At 42.3% G+C, this 23237-nt stretch overlaps 1 protein-coding gene across 5 annotated transcripts in view; it reads left to right on the top strand.

Annotated features, from left to right (window-relative positions):
* PDE4D (phosphodiesterase 4D) overlaps window positions 1-23237 on the top strand; it is a 388091-nt gene that overhangs the window by 260051 nt on the left and 104803 nt on the right. For all 5 annotated transcript variants that reach the window (XM_050330054.1, XM_050330055.1, XM_050330058.1 and 2 more), the window contains exon 2: window positions 3647-3838. In XM_050330054.1, coding sequence (XP_050186011.1) covers window positions 3647-3838 — 192 coding nt within the window. The remainder of the gene's footprint in view (window positions 1-3646; window positions 3839-23237) is intronic.

Genomic DNA, 23237 nt, shown 5'->3' with positions numbered 1-23237 from the left:
AGCTTTTGTATCTGAAAGTGTTTTCAAAGACCCAAACAATACACTTAACTGCTTTAGCATTGTAGAAACTTTTTAATATAAACGTGTTTCTGAAAAAACAGTGTTACATTCACATTCCCTTTTGACTGTAATACTGAACTTTTTTCTTCATACTTATTTTCGTAAAAGACATTTTCTTCGAAGCAAAGAAACAAAAAACATGAAGCAAATCCAGCTGATACATTTTGGATCCTGTTTGTTACTTTTGACAGCCATCTAGTGGACACCACACAGTGTAACAGAACAAAATTTCTATCACAACAGCAATGTCTTTGTGGTTGTCTGGTGGTGCAAACCACAGGGCCTCTCCCAACTGGTGAAACTGCAGTTCTAGTTAATAAATTTTAAAAATTCACTATTTTATAATCTGTCAGTGAAATAATTTGTAAAAGTGTGTCTTAGTTTCTGACTGAAGAAATGACTGGTAGTATAATACTGGCATCATATCCATAAAAAGTGGGTGAAGAAAATAAAACAAATATGAAAAGAGAACCATATATTCCTCTAATCCATTTAAATACTTCTGAATCAGTTGAATATTTAAGTCCACTGTTAGAAAAGTCAGTTTAGTAGTTACTCCTTATTCAAAGTTTTCCTGCTGTGAGACAGACTTCCATTTACCTTCATTTATTTCTATCCAGCTTTAAACTTTTGCTTTAGAGCTCTCAGACAAGCTTATGTATATATTTGAAATTATTTGAAAAATATATTGAAATTATGTTGCCATTGCAGAAATTAGTCTTATTGAGCACAGGAGTAAATAGTCATCTTCTGTTTTACCTAAAATTGCAGGAATGAAGCTGCCCTCCTGCCCTCAATAGAACAACAAAAATAGAAAACTGTATTGTTTAGGAATCTGTGTGTTGTTGCAGCAGCTTAAAGGGAAAAAAAATTTAGTAAGGCAATGAGATAGAAATGTTAGGAAATTTGTATATAATGAGCCAAACCCTTCATTCATCATCATGGCTAGGCTTTGCGAACGAAGATTTGAGAAGGGCTCTACCCACGCTTGCTACAGGCGCACTGATGGCTAAAAAGGCCAATGCGAGATAGACAAGTCCGGTTGCAGAAGGCACAGCAGAAAGACTCCCCAGGTGATATCGACAAGACACGGTTCTTTCTGTGTTGTCTTTTCTCCTCGAGAGTGATCCTGCGTGTGTTCTCAAAAGCAGCAGCAGCGTTATAGATGGTGTGTCTCCAGGCATCCCGATTGGAGGCCAGGGTAGACCAATGGTGATGATCAATATGGCCAAGGCTGAGGGATTGTTTCAGGCAGTCCTTGTATCTCCTCTTCAGGGCTCCTCTCTTGCGGTAGCCAGTGGCAAGTTCCCCATAGAGCACGATCTTAGGGAGGCGGCAGTCCTGCATCCTGGAGACGTGCCCTGCCCAGCGCAGCTGTGTTCTCAGCAGCATGGCCTCAATGCTCGTGACTGCTGCCTGTTCAAGGACAGACGTGTTGGTCACACAGTCAGTCCAGTGGATGTTTAGGATTGTACGGAGGCAGCACTGATGGAAGCGTTCTAAAAGATGCAAGTCGTGGCAGTAAATGACCCATGATTCAGATCCATATAAAAGAGTAGACAGTACAATGGCTCTGTAAACACTGATCTTAGAAATTCAAACTCAAAAGATATTGATTGAGAGTAATAGTAGTCATGCTAGTAACAATGGTAATATGGTTATGAATTTATGACAATACAAGCTGCAAATGACATTTTACAGTAGTAGTCATTCTATCTTGACCTTTCCAAAACATTTTTAAATACTTTTTTGTGAGCAGATCTCACAGTGATCACAAAGATGCAACCAATAGGGAAGATGAAAGGCAAAGAGGAGCTTTGCACAGTTCAAGATCATCTAGCAGAATGGCGACAGAACTCTGATGTCTCATGGTTTAATCTTAGTTTGAGACTGATAAAGTATAGCACATTTAAGCACACAGAAAAAGTTACATAAGCAAATGAAATCAAATTTTGGAAGAAGTGTATGTGTTCTGATTTACAGACAGGGAATTGTTCTGAAAACTGTAGTGAAAAAAGAATTAAATTACTACAATTTCTTGACATTTTTTAATACTATTTTCTGTATTTTTTTTAAAAAAATGGAAACATTGCCAGGCAATGTGCATCTCTGTCAAAACAGGTAATATATGTTTCTTTGATCAGTTCATTTAACAAAGCTGAAGCAGGCCACAGGAATGTTGTCATTTCAGTAAAGCACTGAAGTGGCAACTTCATTGAAACCTCAAGTAAATGGCAAATAAAACAAGCTAGTACAGAGAGCAGCATGTACCTTCTATGACACCTGCACTAGGCTGAAGTCTAATTGACAACTGACCTGTACTGCATCTTTTCTCTTCTGCTGTCATGAGATATAACTGAATACGAGTGGGTGTTCTTCAAATGAGTTTCAAATTGAGTACTTTTTAGGGGTTCAATACAAATACATATTATGGTGCTAACACTTATCCATGTTTAAAAAATCATGTGAAAGATCCTCTGTTCATCCCTCATTCTTAAATGCTTTAACAGTACTATTTAAGTTCCCAATAGTATGGCAAATGAGCCTGGAGACCTAGTCTTGCTAATCCACACATTTGTAACCTCTGAGATTATATACCACAACACATTAAGTCTAAAAATAAACCCACATGCTCCAAGAAGACTCCATATTGTACCAAATGCAGTTGTTGAGCTGCCAAGCATGACAGGTTGCCATAAGCACATCCTCTCAGCACCACCCACTCTGTGCCAGTGTCTAATTGTTTGCAGACTCCTGTTCAAGGTCTTTCCACTGATTTTGAAAACCCTTTGTGGAAATATCCAAGTCTACGTGAAACAGCATCTACTCTCTTTCTCTCCCCTCACCCTTCAGCTTCTTGTGACAATCATGTTCCCTAGGAAAGATAAGCCAATCTTCATACCAAATACAACAACTGGAAGTGGTGGATCTAAACTGTGTCATTCAAAAACATGAGTAGCTACAGAAGTTGTGCTGCTTGTAAGTGAACAAAGAACTAATTGCTTCAATCTGGTTGTAAAATAGAAAATCTAATGCAGTGAGATGTGCCAAAGCACACACATATGCCTTAAAGCTACCCCAGCACTTTGTTTATCAGGATAGGAAAAAACACGTTCTTGAAATATTTTTGTAGTAATAAAATATTACAGTTGGCTACTTGATAACAAAAGAGCCTTCAACTACCTTAACAATGGTAGACACGATAATGAGGGTCCAGCTCAGGAGAAACAGGGCCTGAAGAAAAGAACAATGAAACATCATTTTTCCTCTGATATAGAGCTCATGGATACCTTCTATATGCAGAGGAGCATAAAGCTTCTTCTATCCTGATAGTGGGGTTTTTCCTGTACCAAATTTCTTTTCCTTTGGACTTCTTTGTTTTGTTTATCAGTAATTTTAAAGGATCTCTCTTGTTTGCTTTGTGTTTTTGCTCAGCAGTGGACATGACCAGGTCTTTATTTCCCCTTTAATCTTTATTTTACTGCTATAAAGAAGCAATTAGCTATGCTAATTTTGTCAGAAGAGTGTTTATTAATTTCAGAATTCTTAGGTCAGTGGAATAAATATTCTTCTCTTCTCTTTGTAGTTTCGATGTAGACAATGGTACGTCGTCGGGAAGAAGTCCCTTGGATCCTATGACAAGCCCTGGATCAGGGCTAATTCTTCAGGCAAATTTTGTCCACAGTCAACGCAGGGAGTCTTTCCTTTACCGGTCAGACAGTGATTATGACCTGTCTCCCAAGTCCATGTCCAGGAACTCTTCCATTGCCAGTGATATGTAAGTACATTATAAAATACATCTAGTCTGTAATTTGTCCACTGTCTTAAGATTTTTCTAGCCACAAGAATTTTTTTTTGAAAATCAGAGACAGTAATCACTTATGATACTGATGTAATGGAAAATTGTTTGCTTATTTCTTTAATGAAGATTGTACTTTTTTCTGCAGCTTTCTGAAGGTAAGGATATCATGACTTGACATGTTTATGCACTCTATTATTTTTGACAGAATAATGAAGTCAGTCAATGCAGGTGTACAAAAACATTAAGGAAAACTCCCATTTTCTGGATATTAAGATATTTTCAAGAGAAACTATACAAACTCAATCTTTGCTTCTTCATATTCTTAAGAAATAGATTCCATTTATTTGCACCAACGACTTACTACCTGGCAGAAAATAACTTCAAGAGAGACAAAAATTATTTCAAATACCCTTTTAACTAAAAGGCAAAATTTTAACAGAAGACCTTCAGGAAGTTATTCTGCTCTCTCTCACCGTTCTTCTATGACCTGTGTATTTTCTGCTAGAGTGATACTTTTCAAATATGTGTAAACCCCAGGTTGTATGTGTAGTGGAAGTCAGCTGCAAATCTCTGCTTATTTGTAAGACAGTAAAAACATTCGAACGCCCTATCTTCTAGTCACTTCTAAGTAGGAGAAATCAATAACTCTTTTTTTTTTCCTTCATTTCTTTGCCTTATCTGCTCAAATTTCATGCCAAGTAGGTGTTTATGGTTCAAGTATGTATCACTAAAATAAAGGACGAGGCTTGTAAGAATTCCTTAGTGAATGGGGAAGGCTAAAGCATTAAAAATCCAACATTAATATAAATGGTGGTTTTTAATTAAGCAAAACCCAGTCAATATCCTCTTTAAAAAAATAAGACTAGGCACAAGAAAGGAAAAGGATTTTCAAAATAATGAGTGAAATTACATCTGATATTTAACTTGCAGTTAGTATAAATGAACACTCCTATTTTCAACATTTCTAGAACTGTTGTTAGTTCATTTGATTGTAGTTCTTTTTCTATGTAGAGCATTAAAGTAAGAAAAAATCCTACCTTTATAGAAAGTTAATGTAAGGTACATGTCTCAGTTAAGCCCTGTAGCTTACTCAGTAAGAGTTGTACCCAGTGTGACCAATTGTGGTTTAGATAAAATGGGTAAGAACAAGACCAATTCGTCTTGCTTTGTTACGAGGAAAACTGCTTTTTTCTTGGAAATAATGCCCCCCTTCAAGCAAATCCTCCACTAACAGATAACATTTCTTTAAGAGACCCTTCTTAGAGAAGGGTCAAGCTTTTAGTGTGGCACTTGTGCCAGGATACATTTGTAAAGAGTTTCACATTCAGGAGGGCAGTCCAGGTCACTGTGTTGCTTAGATGAGTCATTTCAGTGAAGAATTCAATTAGTGCTCCATCCTTGAACTCATGATCCACTTCATTTCCTAGAATTTTGGGTAATATTTCAGTACATAGCAGTAAATTGGATAAACAATTGAATTACTGAAACACCGAGCACATTTTTTTCCTTTTTTTCCTGTCAAAACTTCCTTTCAAAACTTTCTTAAAACACATCTACATATAAAATCTGTTGAACCTCACATCTTGATAGATTTTCACAATCTCCTGTCACAGTTGAGCTGTTGTATAAAGAAGATAAATATTCCTGCCACTGTTTACTATGGGACCACATAACAAAATGTAAAAGGCAAAGTGTTTTAAGTATGGAATATTCATCATACATCAGTAAGCCTAAGTTTAATAAGCTTGGCTGTATCACAGAAATGAAGTGAAAGAAAGCCAAGGAATGAAAGAGGGGAAAGTTTAAAAAGATGAAATAGAGAGGGAAAGAAATAAAAATTACAGAGTCCTTTATATATGGATTTAACAAGAAACTGGATGTGCTCATGAAAAGGAAACGCAGTGAAAATTATTAAAATAGAGAAATAACTCTGGCTCAGGACATTGCTAAATGAGATGGAGGATGGAAGAGTTGTCAAGGGAAGTATCACACAATTTTTAGGTTACTCCCTTTTGTGTCTATATGCATGCTTAAATATTGCATGTTTCCTAAGCATGAGAAAAATATATTATAAAATATGAACATCATTCAGATAATATAGATGGATTAATTGTACATAACAATTTAATCTAGATCCCCTAATTTTTCAATACTTGAGCTACCAACCTCAATATTTCAAAAGACATGCATCTTGTATTTGAAAGTAATAGAACATAAAGAATTCTGCATTTCTGTTACTCTCAAATACTGTGCTTACAGTAATACATTTCAGTCAGTAGCAACAAAAACAAAATATCAAGATTTTACTCAAGTATGGAAAGTCATGATAAGACAGCCAGTGCTAAAGTGCTCAGCACTGTCATTCATCATTCTGTCATTATTTATTATGTGCACAGCTCCAGTCAAGAAAGAGAACACAGTTATGCTCAGTTGTTTGCAAACACAAAATGAAAAGATCGACTCTACTACAAACAACTTGAAGTCAAAGCGTAAGATGACTAATACAATCAGATAGCATCCCCAGAAGAAAGTACAATGCAATTCATTATGCCCAAAGTAGTAAACCTCACAGAGCAAGCAAAGACAATTTCATTCAGGGAGTTGAGGTGGAAAGAAACAAGGTCAGAGAAGAAAGAGAGAAAGTTTCTTAAAATCAGAGACTAAAGTACATTTTGAAGTGAGGAGCTGGATTAGCTATGGAAAAGAATAAAAGGACGAGTGCAAGGCTGCTCTGATGAGAGAAGGTTAGGGGACAAATGTGGGTGCAGTTAGAGGTAGACAAAACGTCCTATGTAAGAAAGGAAAATAAAATGGAGTGGGAGTCAGTAACATATTCTTTCAATTATCCCTTGGAAGAAATAGCATGGTCCTTGAGAAGAATAAAAGTAGGACGTGAAGATGACATGAGGAGATTAAAAAACGCTGTTCAAGGCTGTGAACTGGAGATGCAGGTGGTCTAGACAGGAAGATGCAAGGACTAAGGCAGAAGAACAGAGATGTGTTGTGAAGCCTTGCTGTGGGATTTTAGGCAGAGAGATGAGGATGTGCAAGAGAATAAGTAACTAAGCAAGGCAGTAAGGGGTATTGAGCCAATACGAGAAATTATAGAACAGGATCTGTGATGGGAGATAGGGCATGGGGAGGGTGGGGGTTGCAGAAGAGAGGATGGAAAAGAAACAAACAAGTCCCCAACAGAAGTATTGCAACACAGAGGGAAAAGAGAACCTAGCTGAAAGATGAGCAAAATGATCAGTGTTGTAGTGGAAGAATTACCAGGTTTATATTTGAAGACATCAGTAAAGCAGAAGGCTTTGTGGATGTCTTGCTAAGGTGGCCTGATTACTTAATACTGATCTATTTGTACTGCTGTGGCTACCAGAATGCAAAGGCAGGCAGAAGCAGAAGTGGTAATATATATGTAAAAAATTCCCTTCTTACTAAGGGATCGCTGCCTTGGTTAATGGAGCAAGAGATCAAATCAGTAGAGAATTTTAATTTTCACAAAACCCAGGTCTCTATCCAGGTTAAAAAATGGATTCCTAGGAAAAAAAACAACAAACAGTCCACTGGCTGCACCACAGCCCATGTTTTACTGCCACTCTAAAGGAAGAAAATATGTAACCCCCCCATGATTCTGAAGAAGCATAATAGAAAGTAGCAGACTAGATCAGAGCACCAAGACATTCTCAGTAGACAAGTCTGCCTGAGCTCCAATATACCTTCTGAGTGTACCTCCCTTAAATTTATTCTTCTCCCATTTCTACAAGGTCATAGAACACAGCTCAGATGCAACATTCTGTTCCTCTCAGAACTTGGACAACTGAACCTCACTCACTAAAAAGTAATTGGTATGGGGAGTTTTTCTCATTGCTTAAATCACAGAATCATAGAATAGAATAGAATCAACCAGGTTGGACAAGACCTCCAAGATCATCAAGCGTAGCCCTTAATCCAACACTGCCATAGTTACTAGACCATGGCACTAAGTGCCACATCCAGTCTCATCTTAAAAACCTCCAGGGACAGTGAACCCACCACCTCTCTGGACAGCCCATTCCAACGTCTGGGCAGCCCATTCCAATTCTGTAAAAAATTTCTTCCTAATATCCAGTCTAAACCCTTGGTAGAGCTTAAGATCGTGCTCTTTTGTCCTACTACTGGTTGCCTGGAAGAAGAGACTGAGGCCCACCTGGCTACAACCTCCTTTCAGGGAGTTGTAGAGAGTGATGAGGTCTCCCCTAAGCCTTCTCTTCTCCAGGTTAAACAACCCCAGCTCCCTCAGCTTCTTCTCACAGGACTTGTGCTTGAGTCTCTTCACCAGCCTGGTTGCTCTTCTCTGGACCTGCTCCAGCACCTCAATATCCTTCCTGAACTGAGGGGCCCAGAACTGGACACAGCACTCCTGGTGTGGCCTCACCAGCACTGAGTACAGGGGAAGAATCACTTCCCTGCTCCTGCTGGCCACACTGTTCCTGATACAAGCCAGGATGCCATTGGCTTTCTTGGCCACCTGGGCACACTGCTGGCTCATGTTCAGCTTCCTGTCAATCAGCACCCCCAGGTCCCTTTCCACCTGGCTGCTCTCCAGCCACTCTGTGCCCAGCCTGTAGCGCTGCAGGGGTTGTTGTGGCCAAAGTGCAGGACCCGGCACTTGGTCTTGTTGAACCTCATCCCACTGGAATCAGCCCAACTCTCCAGTCTGTCCAGGTCCCTCTGAAGAGCCCTCCTGACTTCCAGAAGATCAACACTCCCCCCCAGCTTGGTGTCATCTGTGAATTTGCTAATGGTACACTCAATCCCCTCAACCAGATCATTAATAAAGATATTAAACAGAGCTGGGCCCAACATTGATCCCTGGGGGACACCACTGGTGACCAACCGCCAGCTGGATGCACCGTTCACCACCACTCTTTGGCAGAGATTGCACCTGTGTCATAAGTCTGAAAAAAGATGTTGGAATTTTTTCACAGTGTCCACACCCTTCCCCTCCCATCTGTTTCTTCCGGGGGAGACATGGAGTGAAGCTACACACGCTGGGCAGCACGGGATCAGGGGAAGGGTGAACTCTCTTGGGAAATGTAGTTATCACAGGGATGGATGGAGAGTCTTTGGTTTGAGTGTTTTTGGGTTTGGTCCATGGATCAGACAAAGCAGGAAGCACAGTTTTGTCTGCCTCCTTTTCTTTTCCTGAGAAGAAGTTTTTTTTTCCCCACGGACACGTTGTGGAGAACAACTGAGAGAGAGACTGATCCATCTCAGAGCAAGATATTCTGCTTTTGGGACTGACTGCCTGTGGGGAAAAGGTCTCCTTCATCGCTGGCAGTGAAGCCATTGGCTGCTGGCTAGTGCAGGCACATGTGGCTGTGAGCAGCTGTTGAACTGCTGGGACAGTCCTGCCTTCCCCATTCCTTTCCCCCCACTTACCCTTGGTTGCTGCAGGTTTCTCCCCTGCTACCTGGGGAATTGGGAGTTTGTTTTTGTTTCTTCTGAAAGTTTTTGATTGTACCATTTGTTGTTTATTTAGATTTTGTTAATAAAAAGCTGTTCTTTTCCACAGTTCCACCTGAAGTTTCTTAATTTCTAAGTTGTAATCTTGTTAAACTAAGACATTTATTGACACTCAAATCATGGGGCTTGACTAGAGGAAAGATGGAAAAGGAATAAATCCTCTTGTTTAATTACCTGTGTATTGCATATAGAGACACCATTAGACATCATGTGGTACAACTTCTTTTGGCATTTGGCAGTGTATATGGTCTTTCCATTTATGGATCACTTCTTAAGATGGACACCACAGCTGTAATAGTTGTGGTTGCTATTAAGTTTGTAAATTGGTACCAGTGCCTGAAAAATTCTGACCCCGTAGTTATTTTTTGGAATATATATATAAATGAATGCGTTACTACCACAACCCAGATTCCTATTTTGGGGATTTTACTGATAATGGTACCTATTCTGGGGGAGGAACGCAGGTAAATACTTTTTCCCGACCTTCTCATATGGCCCTACCACAGTAGCTTCTGAAGGGTTTCTTTTTCCCCTGAACATTAAAGATATTCTATTCTTGATAGAATATCTTTATAGATGTTTTTGTTGTGTTTGTTCACTGTGGCCTACCCAGCATTTAGAGACATTTTAAGGTTGTCTTTGGTAACTGCCTTAAGACCTACCTCAAACACTAGGGACCCTACCGAGGAACCTGCCACTGTGCAACAGCCTGCCACTGTGCTATAGCCTACTGTGGTCCAAACACTTGCCACTGTCCAACCAGTTGCCACTGTCCAATCACCTGACACAGCCCAACAGCCTGCCATAGACATAAATTACTCTGGATGGGAGCATAGGAGGAGATAGGCCCGGTGCTGAAGGAAGTGCTGAAGGAATACTCTCCCCCGATTGTTTGGAAGCACTCCCCTAACCAAACACAGATCCCCTGTAAAGTTGCTGAGTGCCTAAAAGAACATGGGTCCATAAATTCCAGAGATGGACAGCTTATAGCAATGTGCTGGACCTTAGCTCATGCTTATCACACCATGGAATGGACCGGCAACACTACCTACAGTCAGAAGGGAAAGGTAGTGGAGTAGAGAAACCAATAGACATCACAAGTGCCCAGTCCCCAGTCATACCAGAAGGGAAGTCACAGCCATCAGAAGTGGTCCCAGTGCAGAGGAAGAAGTATAAAGTCAATATGCCCAGTTAACAAGGATGGGGAACCAGGGCCTTCACAACCAGTGGAGGTCCCAGAGCCTGAGATCATCACCAAATCCCTGTCATATGACCAGCTCCACAATATGTGAAACAATGTTACTCAATGCAAAGATGAGTCTATTCTGACCTGGCTGATTCAGGTGTGGAACCTTATGGGTGAAGGCATGCTACTTGATGGCAGTGAAGCAAGGTATTTGGGATACCTGGCCCAAAATGTGGGTATCAAGCAAGGATTCGTGAGGGAGTCAAAGACCCTTTCTCCCTGGGAGCAACTTCTAACAGGTGGGAGAGAGAAGTTTTCTTACAGAGACTACCTGTAGAAGCACCACTATGAGATGGCCTGGAAGACCATGGAAGAAGGTATCCAACCCCTGAGAGAAATGGCACTGTTATAGATACTCTTTGAAAAGGATGGACAACCCAGCCACAACCCCGACAACATCAGGTATACATCACAGATGTGTTGGAGCCCCCGTATACACCAATTTCTTGGCATCATTGCACTTTGAAAGAAACAAAGAGACAGTGGGCTCTGTAATGAATAAACTCAGGATGTATGACAGCATGGCCCATATGCCATGGGCATTACAAGCCCATATCTCCACTATAGAGACCATGGTTGAGAGCCTCAAGGCACTGACTACAGAAGTACAAGATGAACAGAAGAAACTTGGACAGGAGATGAAGGAAAACAGCTTCCATGTGGCACCAGTGCGAACTGGTCTGAAGTCAGAGCCAGATGTTCCCCAGTTAGAGAGAGCAGACAGACCCCACAAACTGAGCTGTGGTATTTCCTAGTTGATCATGGAGAAGACATGAGATATTTGGACAGGAAACCTTCCCATGTCCTAGCAGCCTGAGTACAAGAATTGAAGGACAGAGAAAAAGACAAGCCCATGAGAGTAAGTGCAGTACTGGTATCTCATGGGCAAGGGTCTGACCCTCTAGAAGGTACCTCCCATATGTATTCAGAGGGAAAGAACTGTGATGGTCCCAACCAAGACCAATGTTAGAGGGACCGTACCTCTAGCCAGGTAGAGGCATGAGACAGCTGTGTCTGTTGGACTATGTGAATCCAATGGCCTGGCACATCAGACCAACAAGAGTACAAGGCTTTGGTTGACACTGGCACTCAATGCACTTTAATGCCATCAGGACATGTGGGCCCAGAGACTATTTCCATTTCTGGGGTGACAGGAGGGTCTCAAGGGTTATCTGTGTCAGAAGCTGAGGTGAGCTTGACCAGGAAGGACTGGCAGAAACACCCTTTTGTGACTGGTCCAGGTGCCCCATGTATCCTGGGCATTGACTGTCTCAGGAACAGGTATTTCAGAGACCCAAAGGAACACAGATGAGCTTTTGGAATAGCTGCTGTGGAGACAGAGGTGGCTAAGCAGTTGAATTCATTATGTGGTCTCTCAAAGAACCCTTCTGCTGTGGGACTGCTGAAGATTGAGAAACAGGGAGTGCCAATTGCCACTACAATGGTGCATCGTCAGCAATACCGAACAAATCGAGACGCTGTGATGCCCATCCATAAGATGATCCGTGAGCTGGAGACCCAAGGGTTGGTCAGCAAGACCCACTCACCCTTCAACAGCCCTATCTGGCCTGTGCATAAGTCTGATCGAGAATGGAGATTGACTTTTTGACTATCGTGGTCTAAATGAAGTCATCCCACCACTGAGTGCCACCCTGCCAGACATGTTGGAGCTCCACTATGAGCTGGAGTCCAAGGTAGCAAGGTGGTATGCCACTATTAACATCGCAAATACTTTCTTCTCCATCCCCTTGGCAACAGAGTACAGGCCGCAGTTTACTTTCACGTGGAGGGGCGTGCAGTGTAGCTGGAACTGATGGCGCAGGGGTGGAAACACAGTCCCACCATCTGCCATAGATTGATCCAGGCTACACTAGAGAAGGGTGAGGCTCCAGAACACCTGCAGTACACTGATGACATCATTGTATGGGGGGACACATTAGAGGAGGTTTTTGAGAAAGGAGAGAAAACCATCCAGATTCTACTGGGAGCTGGGTTTGCCATCAAAAAGAGTAAAGTCAAGGGACCTGCCCGAGAGATCCAGTTCCTGGGGGTGAAGTGGCAATATGGGCATCATCAGATCCCAACAGAAATCATCAATAAGATCACAGCAACGATACCACTGATGACCAAGAAGGAAACACAAGCTTTTTTGGGTGCCAGAGGTTTCTGAAGGATGCACATCCCCCAGTACAGCCAAATCGTAAGCCCTCTCTATCTGGTAATCCATAAGAAGAATGATTTCCATTAGGGTCCCGAACAGCAGCAAGCATTTGAACAAATAAAGCAAGGGATTGCCCACGTTGTAGCCCTTGGGCCAGTCAGGACAGGACCAGATGTGAAGAATGTACTCTATTCTGTAGATGGGGATAATGGTCCTTCCTGGAGCCTCTGGCAAAAGGTGCTTGGTGAGACCCAAGGCCGCCCATTCTGGAACCGAAACTACAGAGGATCTGAAGTCAACTACATCCCAACAGCTTATGAGGGAGTACAAGCTGCCTCAGAGGTGACTGGCACAGAAGAAAAGCTCATCCTAGCACCTCAATTACTGGTGCTGAGCTGGATGCTCAAGGGAAAGGCGCCCTCTATACTTCATGCCACTGATGCTACGTGGAATAAGTGGATCACTCTGATCACGCAGCACACTCATATTGAAAATCCGAATCGTCCTGGGATCCTAGAAATCATCACAAACTGGTCAGAAGGTGAGAATTTTGGCCTAGTAGATGAAGAAGAAGGAGAGCAGATGGTACAGGCTGAGGAAGCCCCACCATACCCCACCAACTACCAAACAAAGAAACATGATATGCCCTTTTTACTGATGCTTCCTGTTGCATTGTGGGGGTGAAACATAAATGTAAAGCAGCTGTATGGAGCCCCACATGACAAGTTGCAGAAGCTACTGAAGGAGAAGGTGAATAAAGCCAATTTGCAGAGCTCAAAGCTGTCCACTTGGCATTGGACATTGCTGAATGAGAGAAGAGGCCAAAGCTTTACCTCTACACTGACTAGTGGATGGTGGCCAATGCTTTGTGGGGGTGGTTGGACAGATGGAACAAGGCCAATTGGAAACATAGAGGGAAACTTATCTTGGCCACTGATATATGGTAAGATATTGCTACCCAGGTAGAGAAGCTGATTGTGCGAGTCTGCCACATAGATACCCATGTGCCCAAAAGTTCAGCCAATGAGGAAAGTCGCAACTATGAACAGGCAGGCCGAGCTGCACAAGTCGAGGTGTCACAGGTGGATCTGGACTGGCAGTACAAAGGAAAGTTGTTCCTAGCACGATGGGCCCATGATGCCTCAGGCTATCAGGGCAGAAATGCCACCTATAGATTGGCACAAGACCGAGGGGTGAACTTAAACAGGGATGCTATTTCCCAGATTATTCATGACTGTGAGACATGTGCTGCCATTAAACAGGCTAAGAGACTGAAGCCCCTGTGGTGTGATGGACGCTGGAATAAGTACAGGTATGGAGGAGCTTTGCAGGTTGATTATATCACACTGCTATAAACCCGACAAGGTAAGTGCTATGGCTGGAAACACATCCGGTGCCCCACACCACTGCCCAAAATACCATCCTGGGCCTTGAAAAGCAAGTCCTGTGGCAACACTGCACCCCAGAGTGAATTGAGTCAGATAATGGGACCCATTTCAAGAACAGTTTAGTTACCACCTGGGGGATGGAGCATGGCATTTAGTGGGTGTATCATATCCCATACCATGCAGCAGCTGCCAGGAAGGTTGAACAGTGTAATGGAATGTTGAAAAACACCCTGAAGGCATTGAGTGGAGGGACTTTCAAGCAATGGGATCATCACCTAGCAAAGGCTACATGGTTAGTCAACACCAGAGGCTCTGTCAATCAAGCCTGCCCTGCCCAATCAGGGCAGGCCCCCCCTGTCCCTTCACAGAGCGAATGGGGACAAAGTCTCAGTAGCTTACTTGAGAGGTGTGTTAGGTAAAACATCTCAGTTTGGATTAATGCTGCCTTGGGCAAAGGCAAACCCATTAGTGGCATTGTTTTTGCTCAAGGATCAGGTAGCATGTGGTGGGTAATGCTGAAAGATGAAGAAACACAGTGTATACCTCAAGGGGACTTCATTTTTTGGGTGAATTTCTCATAACATCGTGCCTGTATTTGTATGTAAATATTTGTAATTTGTTGTGGTGGTTCGGACCTGGCTCCCTGCCAAATATCCAAACTCATTTGGGCAACATGGGTAACAACCCCTTTCCCCTCCCTTCTTATTTATACCCTGATTTATGTAAAAATAATATGGAATACTGGGAACATGGCCACTTCCTTGGTTATGAGCTGGTTGCCAGGAAGGCCTAAACTAAAACTAACACATTCTCCACCCCTTATTCCATACTACTTTTATGTAACACTTATATCTCATGTTCGCCTACATCTCACACATATATATGTGGGTGTATATATATATATATATATATATATATATATAGTCTTTGTTTGTCTTTTGGAACAGTCGTCTTGTCACTGAAGATTAGCACCAACATCAGTTCAGTTTGGATCCTTGGCCCTTTGGTGACAATCACAGTTCTGGTTTTAGAACTGGTTCACTGGTCTGGGCTCTCTTATCATTGGATACTGGCATCAGCTTTGTTCAGGTCTTTCTCATCTGGCGACTGGTTTCCTGCAAAACACAACTCAAAGCACAGAATTAGTTTTTCCCCAAGGTTAAATTTCCTTGAGGCACACACTGAATCTCTCCATCCTTCCTCATTATGCACCAGGTGTATCTTGGCCCTTGAGCGAAGACAATCCCATGAATGGGTTTGTCTTGGCCCGAGGTAGGAGTAATCCAAACAGCCTTACCTAAGATACCTCTCAGGTGAATCGCTGGAAGTTTGTCTCCCATCTACAGTGTGGAGGGATTCTACTTGGGCAGGGCCAGCCTGATTGACAGAGCCTCTAGTGTTAACTAGCCAGGTGGCTAAGTGCTTATCCCAGTTTTTGAAAGTTCCCCCACCTAGTGCCTTCAGAGTGGTTTTTAACAGTCCGTTACATTGTTCAACCTTCCCAGAGGCTGGTGCGTGATATGGAATGTGATATACCCATTCAATACTTTGCTCTTGTGCCCAAGTAGCAACTAGATTATTCTTAAAATGAGCCCCGTTGTCCGACTCAATGTGTTTTGGAGTGCCATATCTCCACATGACTTGCTTTTCGAGACCCAGAATGGTATTCCAAGACATTGCGTGGGTTACCGAATAGGTCTCCAACCACCCAGTGGTCGCTTCCACCATGGTAAGCACATAGCATTTGGCAAGTCTGTGGCAACATGATGTAATCAACCTGCCATGCCTCTCCATATTTATATTTGTCCCAACATCCACCATACCATAGGGGCTTCAGTCTTTTTGCCTGCTTAATAGTGGCAAAGGTTTCACAATCATGGATAACCTGGGAAATAAAGTCCGTAGTTAAATCCACCGCTCGGTATTGTGCCCATCTATAGGTGGCATCTGGGCCCTGATGGCCTGAAGCATCAGCTCATCGAGCTAGGAACAATTCTCCCTTATGCTGCCAGTCTAGGTCTACTTGTGACACTTTGACTTGTGCAGCTCGGTCTGCTTGTCTGTTATTAGCGTAGTTCTTATTAGTTCAGCCCTTGGGTACATGGGCATCTACATGGCGGACTCTCCCATTCAGCTTCTTCACTCTGGTAGCGATGTCTTGCCACAAGTCAGCAGCCCAATTCATCTTTTTCCACTGTTCTAGCCATCCCTATAGGGCATTGGCTGTCATCCATGAGTCAGTGTAGAGGTAGAGCCTTGGCCATCCTTCTCGTTCTGTGATGTCTAGGGCCAACTGGACAGCTTTGAGTTCTGCAAACTGACTCGATTAGTCTTCACCTTCAGTAGCTTCTGCCACTCATCGGGTGGGACTCCAAACAGATGCTTTCCACTTCTGGTTCTTTCCTACAATACGGCAACAACCATCAGTGAAAAGGGCATAACGTGTCTTTTCTTCTGGCAGCTGATTATAGGGCAGAGCTTCTTCAGCTCAACTCACTGGCTCTTCTTCCTCCTCATCTGCCAGACTGAAGTTCCCACCTTCAGGCCAATTAGTTATGATTTCTAAAATTCCAGGGCGATTCGAGCTTCTCATTCTGACACGCTGTGTAATTAAAGCAATCCACTTGCTCCACATGGCATCAGTAGCATGATGCGTAGCGGGCACTTTTCCCTTGAACATCCAACTCAGCACTGGTAGTCGGGACCTAGAAGAGTTGTACTTCTGTGGTGTACCACTTCGCTGTCTTGGACTCCAGCTCATACTGGAGCTCCAGTATGTCTGGTACACCGGCACTCAATGGCAGTATGACTTCATTCAAGCCACAATAGTCCACAGTCAATCTCCATTCTCCATCAGATTTATGTACAGGCCAAATGGGGCTGCTGGAGGGTAAGTGAGTTTTACTGATCACCACTTGACTCCCCAGCTTCCTAATCATGGATGAGGATCACAGCATCTTGATTTGTCCGTGTCGTGTACTGTCGCCTGTGCACTGTTGTAGTGGCTATTGGCACTTGCTGCTCTTTGACTCGCAACGATCCCACAATGGAAAGATCTTCTGAGAGGCCAGGCAGGGCAGACAATTGCTTGGATTTCTCTTCAGTCACCGTGGCTACACCAATAGCCCATCGGTACCCCTTTGGGTCCTTGAAGTATCCTCTTCTGAGGTAATCCTTCTGAGACCACAGTTGACCAGGTGATCTACATCTGGGGTTTTCTCTCCTTCAGTATGTTAAGGAAAGAGATCATGAATGAGACCGGGATCAAGATCAAGATTGAGGTTGAAATTGTGGTCAAGACTGTTCTGTTGGTCTGTCTCTATAGTCTCTATAGTTTCTATCATCTCTGTATCTGTAGTTGTCTTCATATATAGAGTATTAATAAGGCCTCTCCATTCCCTCCCTAGGATGGGTGGGTCGGTGTCAGACATCGGAGGAGTCTTCCAAATTTTCTGCTATGGTCCATATCTAGGAACACATGGTGTCCACGTTCGGTTCATCCATCTTTGGATTATATACTGTTATTAAGCAGTTGACATATGATGCAGGGACACCTTTAATTACTTTTCTTCACATCAGATGCGTACAGGAGATATTCTCTGGTTCTAAGCAATCATAATATTCTGGATTACAGTAAATGAGTTCCAGCATGGCTAATTCTCATAGCTACTGGATGCCTTCTGCAGTCGTCCACTTTCTCTGAAAACTCATTAAATATTCTTTAAATGGGTATCTTTCCCTCACAGCATGGAGGATCTGAAGCCAGAGACTGCGATTATGTCTCCCTTGCAATTTCTTGTTCAATGTCACGGTCTCGAGCAAGGGATCCTAGATGCTGTGCTTCTTGACCTTCTAGCAAGTGGTTTCTGGCCCCATTATCCCAGCTTCGTACCAGCCAGGTGAGAATTCGTTCACCAGTCCAGTGTAATCCCTTCATAGATCCTGGAGCTCTGCTGGGGACATTGTTCGCAATACTTCACTTGTTCACACAACTTCCACTCCAGAATAGGGGTCTCTGCTACGTGGAACCATTTCCACTTCCCTTCTGCCGCTTCTACATGGAACCGCTTTCTCTCTCTCTCTACCTGTCTCACGTAGAGGCAGAGACTGAGCATGTCACGAGGATAGGCTTCTATGCTGCTTTCTAAGCCCACAGGGTGGATATAGCGAATAGTCCTCCAGACCTCAGGATGAAAATCCCAACCATTCTGCAACTCCTCCATTGAACAGTCAAGAAGAGTATACTTGAGTGTCAGCATTCTCTTTGGTAGTCTATTTGCCATCTATGCTGCAACCCCTTCTTCCTTTGGGCGCACTCCCTTTTCTTTTGGGCGCACTCCTAATTCTTTTGGGTGCACTCCTTCTCTTGTGGCTGCTTCTTCCTCTTTTGCAGTCATCCATTTGTCCCCTACTACATACCCAGATGGGATAGGTTTTGTGGGGATGGCTAGTCTCTTTGCTCTCTCTTCTTTTTCTTCTTTTTCTTCTTTTTCTTCTTTTTCTTCTTTTTCTTCTTCTTCTTCTTCTGTTGCAGTATATAAAAGGATGTAGAAATTGTAATGTTGTTAAAGTGAACACGCTTCCAAAATGGTGGTGTAACTCTTTGTGTAAACCTTTCTCCTTCCCAAGATCCCTTACCTGTATCTTTGGAATGTCTAAGAGATAACTGGAAGCTCATCTATTGGTTGTTAACCCCTTATTGTCATTGGTTGTTTGTAAGACCTCCTGGACTCCTAATGGTTACTTTGTAATTCCCCCAAGAGCTATTTAAGGAGTTACCCAAAACGATAAACTCTCTCTGCCTGTTCTCCCTGCTTGCTGCTGGCATCCTGGTCTCTCTGGGGGCCATGAGGCGCTGCCAGGTTGGTAGGGGGAAGGGAGGGAGCACTGCTTTCCCCCCGGAGCAAGGGGTAAAAGGAAAAGCCTCTTGCCTGGGGTTTCCCCTCTCTGTCCACCCTCAACATTCTTCATTCTTCTTCTTCTCCTTCTCCTTCTTCATCTCCTTCCAGAAGCTTTATTGGCAGAACTAGGCCTGTAGCTCCTGCATTATCCCTTATCCATATCTTCTTCTTAGTTAGGGGGCAATAGTGATTCTAGGGTTTGTCGTTTGGGTCTCTGTCTCAGTCATAACCTTGACTTTAGATGTTGTAGTTTGAGTTCCAGAGTCCATGAGATCCATAGTTTGGACTCCAGTTTCAATGGGTTTAACAGAAGCCGTGCTGGCTTTAAGTTGAGTTTGAGTCCCAGTTTCTGTGGACTCAATAGGTACAACATTGACTTCAAGCTGCATTTGGATCCCAATTTCAGTAGACTCAATAGGAACATCATTGGCTTTAGGCAGCGTAGTTTGTGTTTCTGTCTTAGTCTCTTTCTGAGCGTGGTCAACAACAGCTCAGTAAGCACTAGTTAGGCCCCAGCATAGGGCAGAGAGTCACATATTTGGATCCTTGTAAGAAAGACAACCCTTAATTAAACGGTAGGTTATCTCATCAGGATCAAAAGCTTGTTCTGGCATAAAGTCCCATTTAATGGGAGGTGCCACACGCCCTATCCATTTACTGAAATTTACCCATGCTCCTTGCTAACCAGGAGCTGGTCTATCCAAAGCCCTTTCCAAAGTTCCAACGAGTGCCTTCAAGGTTCGGCCTTTCATGCAACAAGGAAAGCAGTACACCACCATTCTTCAAATTTTAAATAACACGTTCATTGCCTTCATTAATAATAGGATTATTACTAAACAATTAAGTAAAAATTGGAGCCAAGTCTAACCATGGGGATCTCCATTACCAGATCTTTGATGTCAAAATTAAGGAAAGGGAAATATTCCTTCCATTTGTACCATGACAGGTACGAATATAGCTAAGATCACGAAACAAGTAGGTAAAATAGACATTGTTTATATTATTCTTTCTCTCTGTTCCTAAACAAAGGTTTATTTATTTTAAAAAAAGCTCTCTTGGGAGCTCTCCTGGTAATGTTCCAAAACAAAGGACTATGTTTACACCCACACACGTCACTTGGCTGCCTTCCCAGTCACTGTTCCAAAACAAACCGAGATAACCAAAACCATCCCACTTTTGACACCAGAAGTCTGTGATGGTTCAGACCTGGTTCCCTGCCAAATGCCTGAACTCACAGTAACAACCCCTTCCCCCTCCCTTCTTACTTATACCCTGGTTTATGTAAAAATTGTATGGAATACTGGGAACATGGCCACTTCCTTGGTTACGAGCTCGTTGCCAGGAAGGCCTAGACTAAAACTATCACATATGTATATATTCAGGGTAATGTATGTATGTATGTATGTATGTATATGGTTGGAAAGTTTTAATCCAATATAGCATATTAATATGGAAAAAAATTCAGGGGTGGATGATATCATAGGTTTGAAAAGAGATGTTGGAATTTTTTCCCAGTGTCCGCACCCTCCCCCTCCCATCTATTTCTTATGGGATGGGGGGAGAAATGGAGCAAAGCTGCTCACACTAGGCAGCACAGGAGTGAGGGGAGGGTGAACTCTCACAGGAAACGCAGTTGCCACGGGGATGGATGGAGAGTCTTTGGTTTGGCGGTTTTTGGATTTGGTCTGCAGAACGGACAGAGAGGGAAGCCCAGTTTCGTCTTCCTCCTTTTCTTTTCCTGAGAGGAAGTTCTTTTTCCCTATGGGACACCTTGCGGAGAACGACTGAGGGAGAGAGACTGACCCATCTCAGAGCAAGGTATTCTGCTTTTGGGACTGACTGCCTGTGGGAAAAAGGATTCCTTCATCGCTGGCAGTGAAGCCATTGGCTGCTGGCTGGTGCGGGCACACGTGGCTGTGAGCAGCTGTGGAACTGCCGGGACAGTCCTGCCTTCCCCATTCCTTTCCGCTCCCCTCCCCCGCCTTGCCCTGTGTTACTGCAGGTTTCTCCTCTGCCACCTGGGGAATTGGGAGTTTGTTTTTGTTTCTTCTGGAAGTTTTTGATTGTACCATTTGTTGTTTATTCAGATTTTGTTAATAAAAAGCTTTTCCACAGTTCCACCTGAAGTTTCTTAATTTCTAAGTTGTAATCTTGCTAAACTAAGACAACCTGTCCAAGCCTCAGGCTGCCAGCTTTTTCAGGAGTGTGCTATGGGAGATGGTTCATCACTTAGAGAAGCTCATTACTGTTTTCTTGATCACCTTATCACCAAGCTCTAACTAGTATTATTACACAGAATTCTCTGATTTCTATTAACACTTGCTTCCGTCTTCTAAAGGCACAGAACCCAGCCAAGGAACACTGGGGAACTGCAGGGTCATTGGTTAGGCAATTTGCTAAATGGTCACCAGCACACCCATTACCTAAACTGGAAAAACTAATGCTATTTTGCCTCAGTAATTTCTGTAGATAGTAGCATGTAGTTTACTCTAGGACTTTTTCCCTATAATTACAGTTACAGAAGATATATTTTCTCATCCAGAATAGGAAGGCAAAGTACAAGTGATGCAGCTTATTCTTCTGTTTCTGAGCAAGGAAGGTCTGGTTTTATTAATAAAACATTGAATCTAAAGTTATAGAGGAAAAAACCCATCTTTGTCCTGAAAGATACTGGCAAAGACTCTGGGACAACAGACAAGACATGCGATTACTGAGCAGAATAATTGCACTTGTTAACACAGTTTAACAAATTAGAAATAACTGTCTTTCTTTCCAGATAAATTGCTGCTGAAATTCCTTATGATGTATCATATTCTTTTCTAGGAATCTCTGATATTACTATATCATGAATATTACTGTCTTAAAAGAGACAGTTAAACTTCAAAGCCTAGCCCACTTAAAAAGTATCTTAATGCATTTTTCATGTGTGGTTCAGTTTAGGAAAAAAAAAGATAATGAAAAAAATACATTAAATTGACTGAGAGACATTTGTTCAAGGAAAGAAATGTACTTACATGACTTAAGAAAAATAGGTAAATATTTTGCTTCATTGGGTTTTTCTTTTTTGGTCTTAAATCCTTAAATTAAGTTCTGGGTTGCAGCCTAAATTAACCTAAGCAATTTGTAAGTCACTTATAATCCTTTTTTGAGCTATAAACAAAAACAATATGGAAATAAAAAGATGACTGTGTTTTTACCAGTTGTTTGGCGCATTTTACAAATGGAATCCAAAACAATGAAGTGAATTTAGAACCCAGCTTCCTTAAAATTAAGTAATAAATTTATGTTAACTTCATTTGTTGATTAGGAAATCAGTTATTTTGTAAAATAAAATAAATATTTTTGCATCAAGAAGGCTTCTTTTCATCTGCTTTTTAATTCAGGAGAGAATTTTGCTGATAAAATTCAAATTCAGTTTATTTACATTCAGATAGTGCAGAATCATTATTGGGTTTATGTCTGAGTGCTAAAACCTTTTAACTGCAACCTTATAAACAGGACTCTCAGTTGTTAACTTATCACTTACCCTTTAAACGCTTTTGAGCTGCTAGGTTGCCCCCCGCACTTCCCTATTCTGGAAATTGATGTTTGGATGAAAACGTCAAGTTACTACTCCTGTGCTAAACAAATCAGACTCAATTCCTAAATCTCTTCAGTCATAGATAGCATGTTATGAAAAACATGGTACAAAAAAAAAAACTTAGCTGGTATTTCAGCTCCATCACAACACCTCTGTTCCTTGGGTTTGCAAAACTGATCTGCAGTAGAGGGAAGGTAGGATTTGTGCATTTTGTGTGCCTGCAGTACTGAAGGATGGGGGTAGTGTGGCGAAAGGGAACTTCGTAAAAAGGGATTCGAATGTTATGGGGGGATCCCTCTTAGACTGTTTTTCAAGCTCAGTGATTGCTCATTCACAAGTCAAATTTATTTCACAACCCAGAAGAACATCAATTGGCATTTCACCCCTCAGGGCACAAACAGTACTCTGTATTCTTTCAATAGCACTAATGCTGTGTTAGCTGTAGAGTTCATTCCCTGAAAATGAGCAGTCTGAAATTCTGGTGCTTTTGCCTTGCTTTTTTTGAAGTCTTATTTCTTCTTATATGTGTCCATTTAGAGACCTTTGAATTTAGTTACGAGATCGTTTTTATCTAAACCTTGAAGTTAAGAC

The sequence above is a fragment of the Myiozetetes cayanensis genome, unplaced genomic scaffold, assembly GCF_022539395.1.
Source record: "Myiozetetes cayanensis isolate MyiCay16 unplaced genomic scaffold, myiCay2020 scf4, whole genome shotgun sequence".
In the NCBI taxonomy this organism is placed as follows: domain Eukaryota; kingdom Metazoa; phylum Chordata; class Aves; order Passeriformes; family Tyrannidae; genus Myiozetetes; species Myiozetetes cayanensis.
Note: the sequence above shows the minus strand (reverse complement) of the source record. Positions and strands in the feature narration are given on the sequence as shown.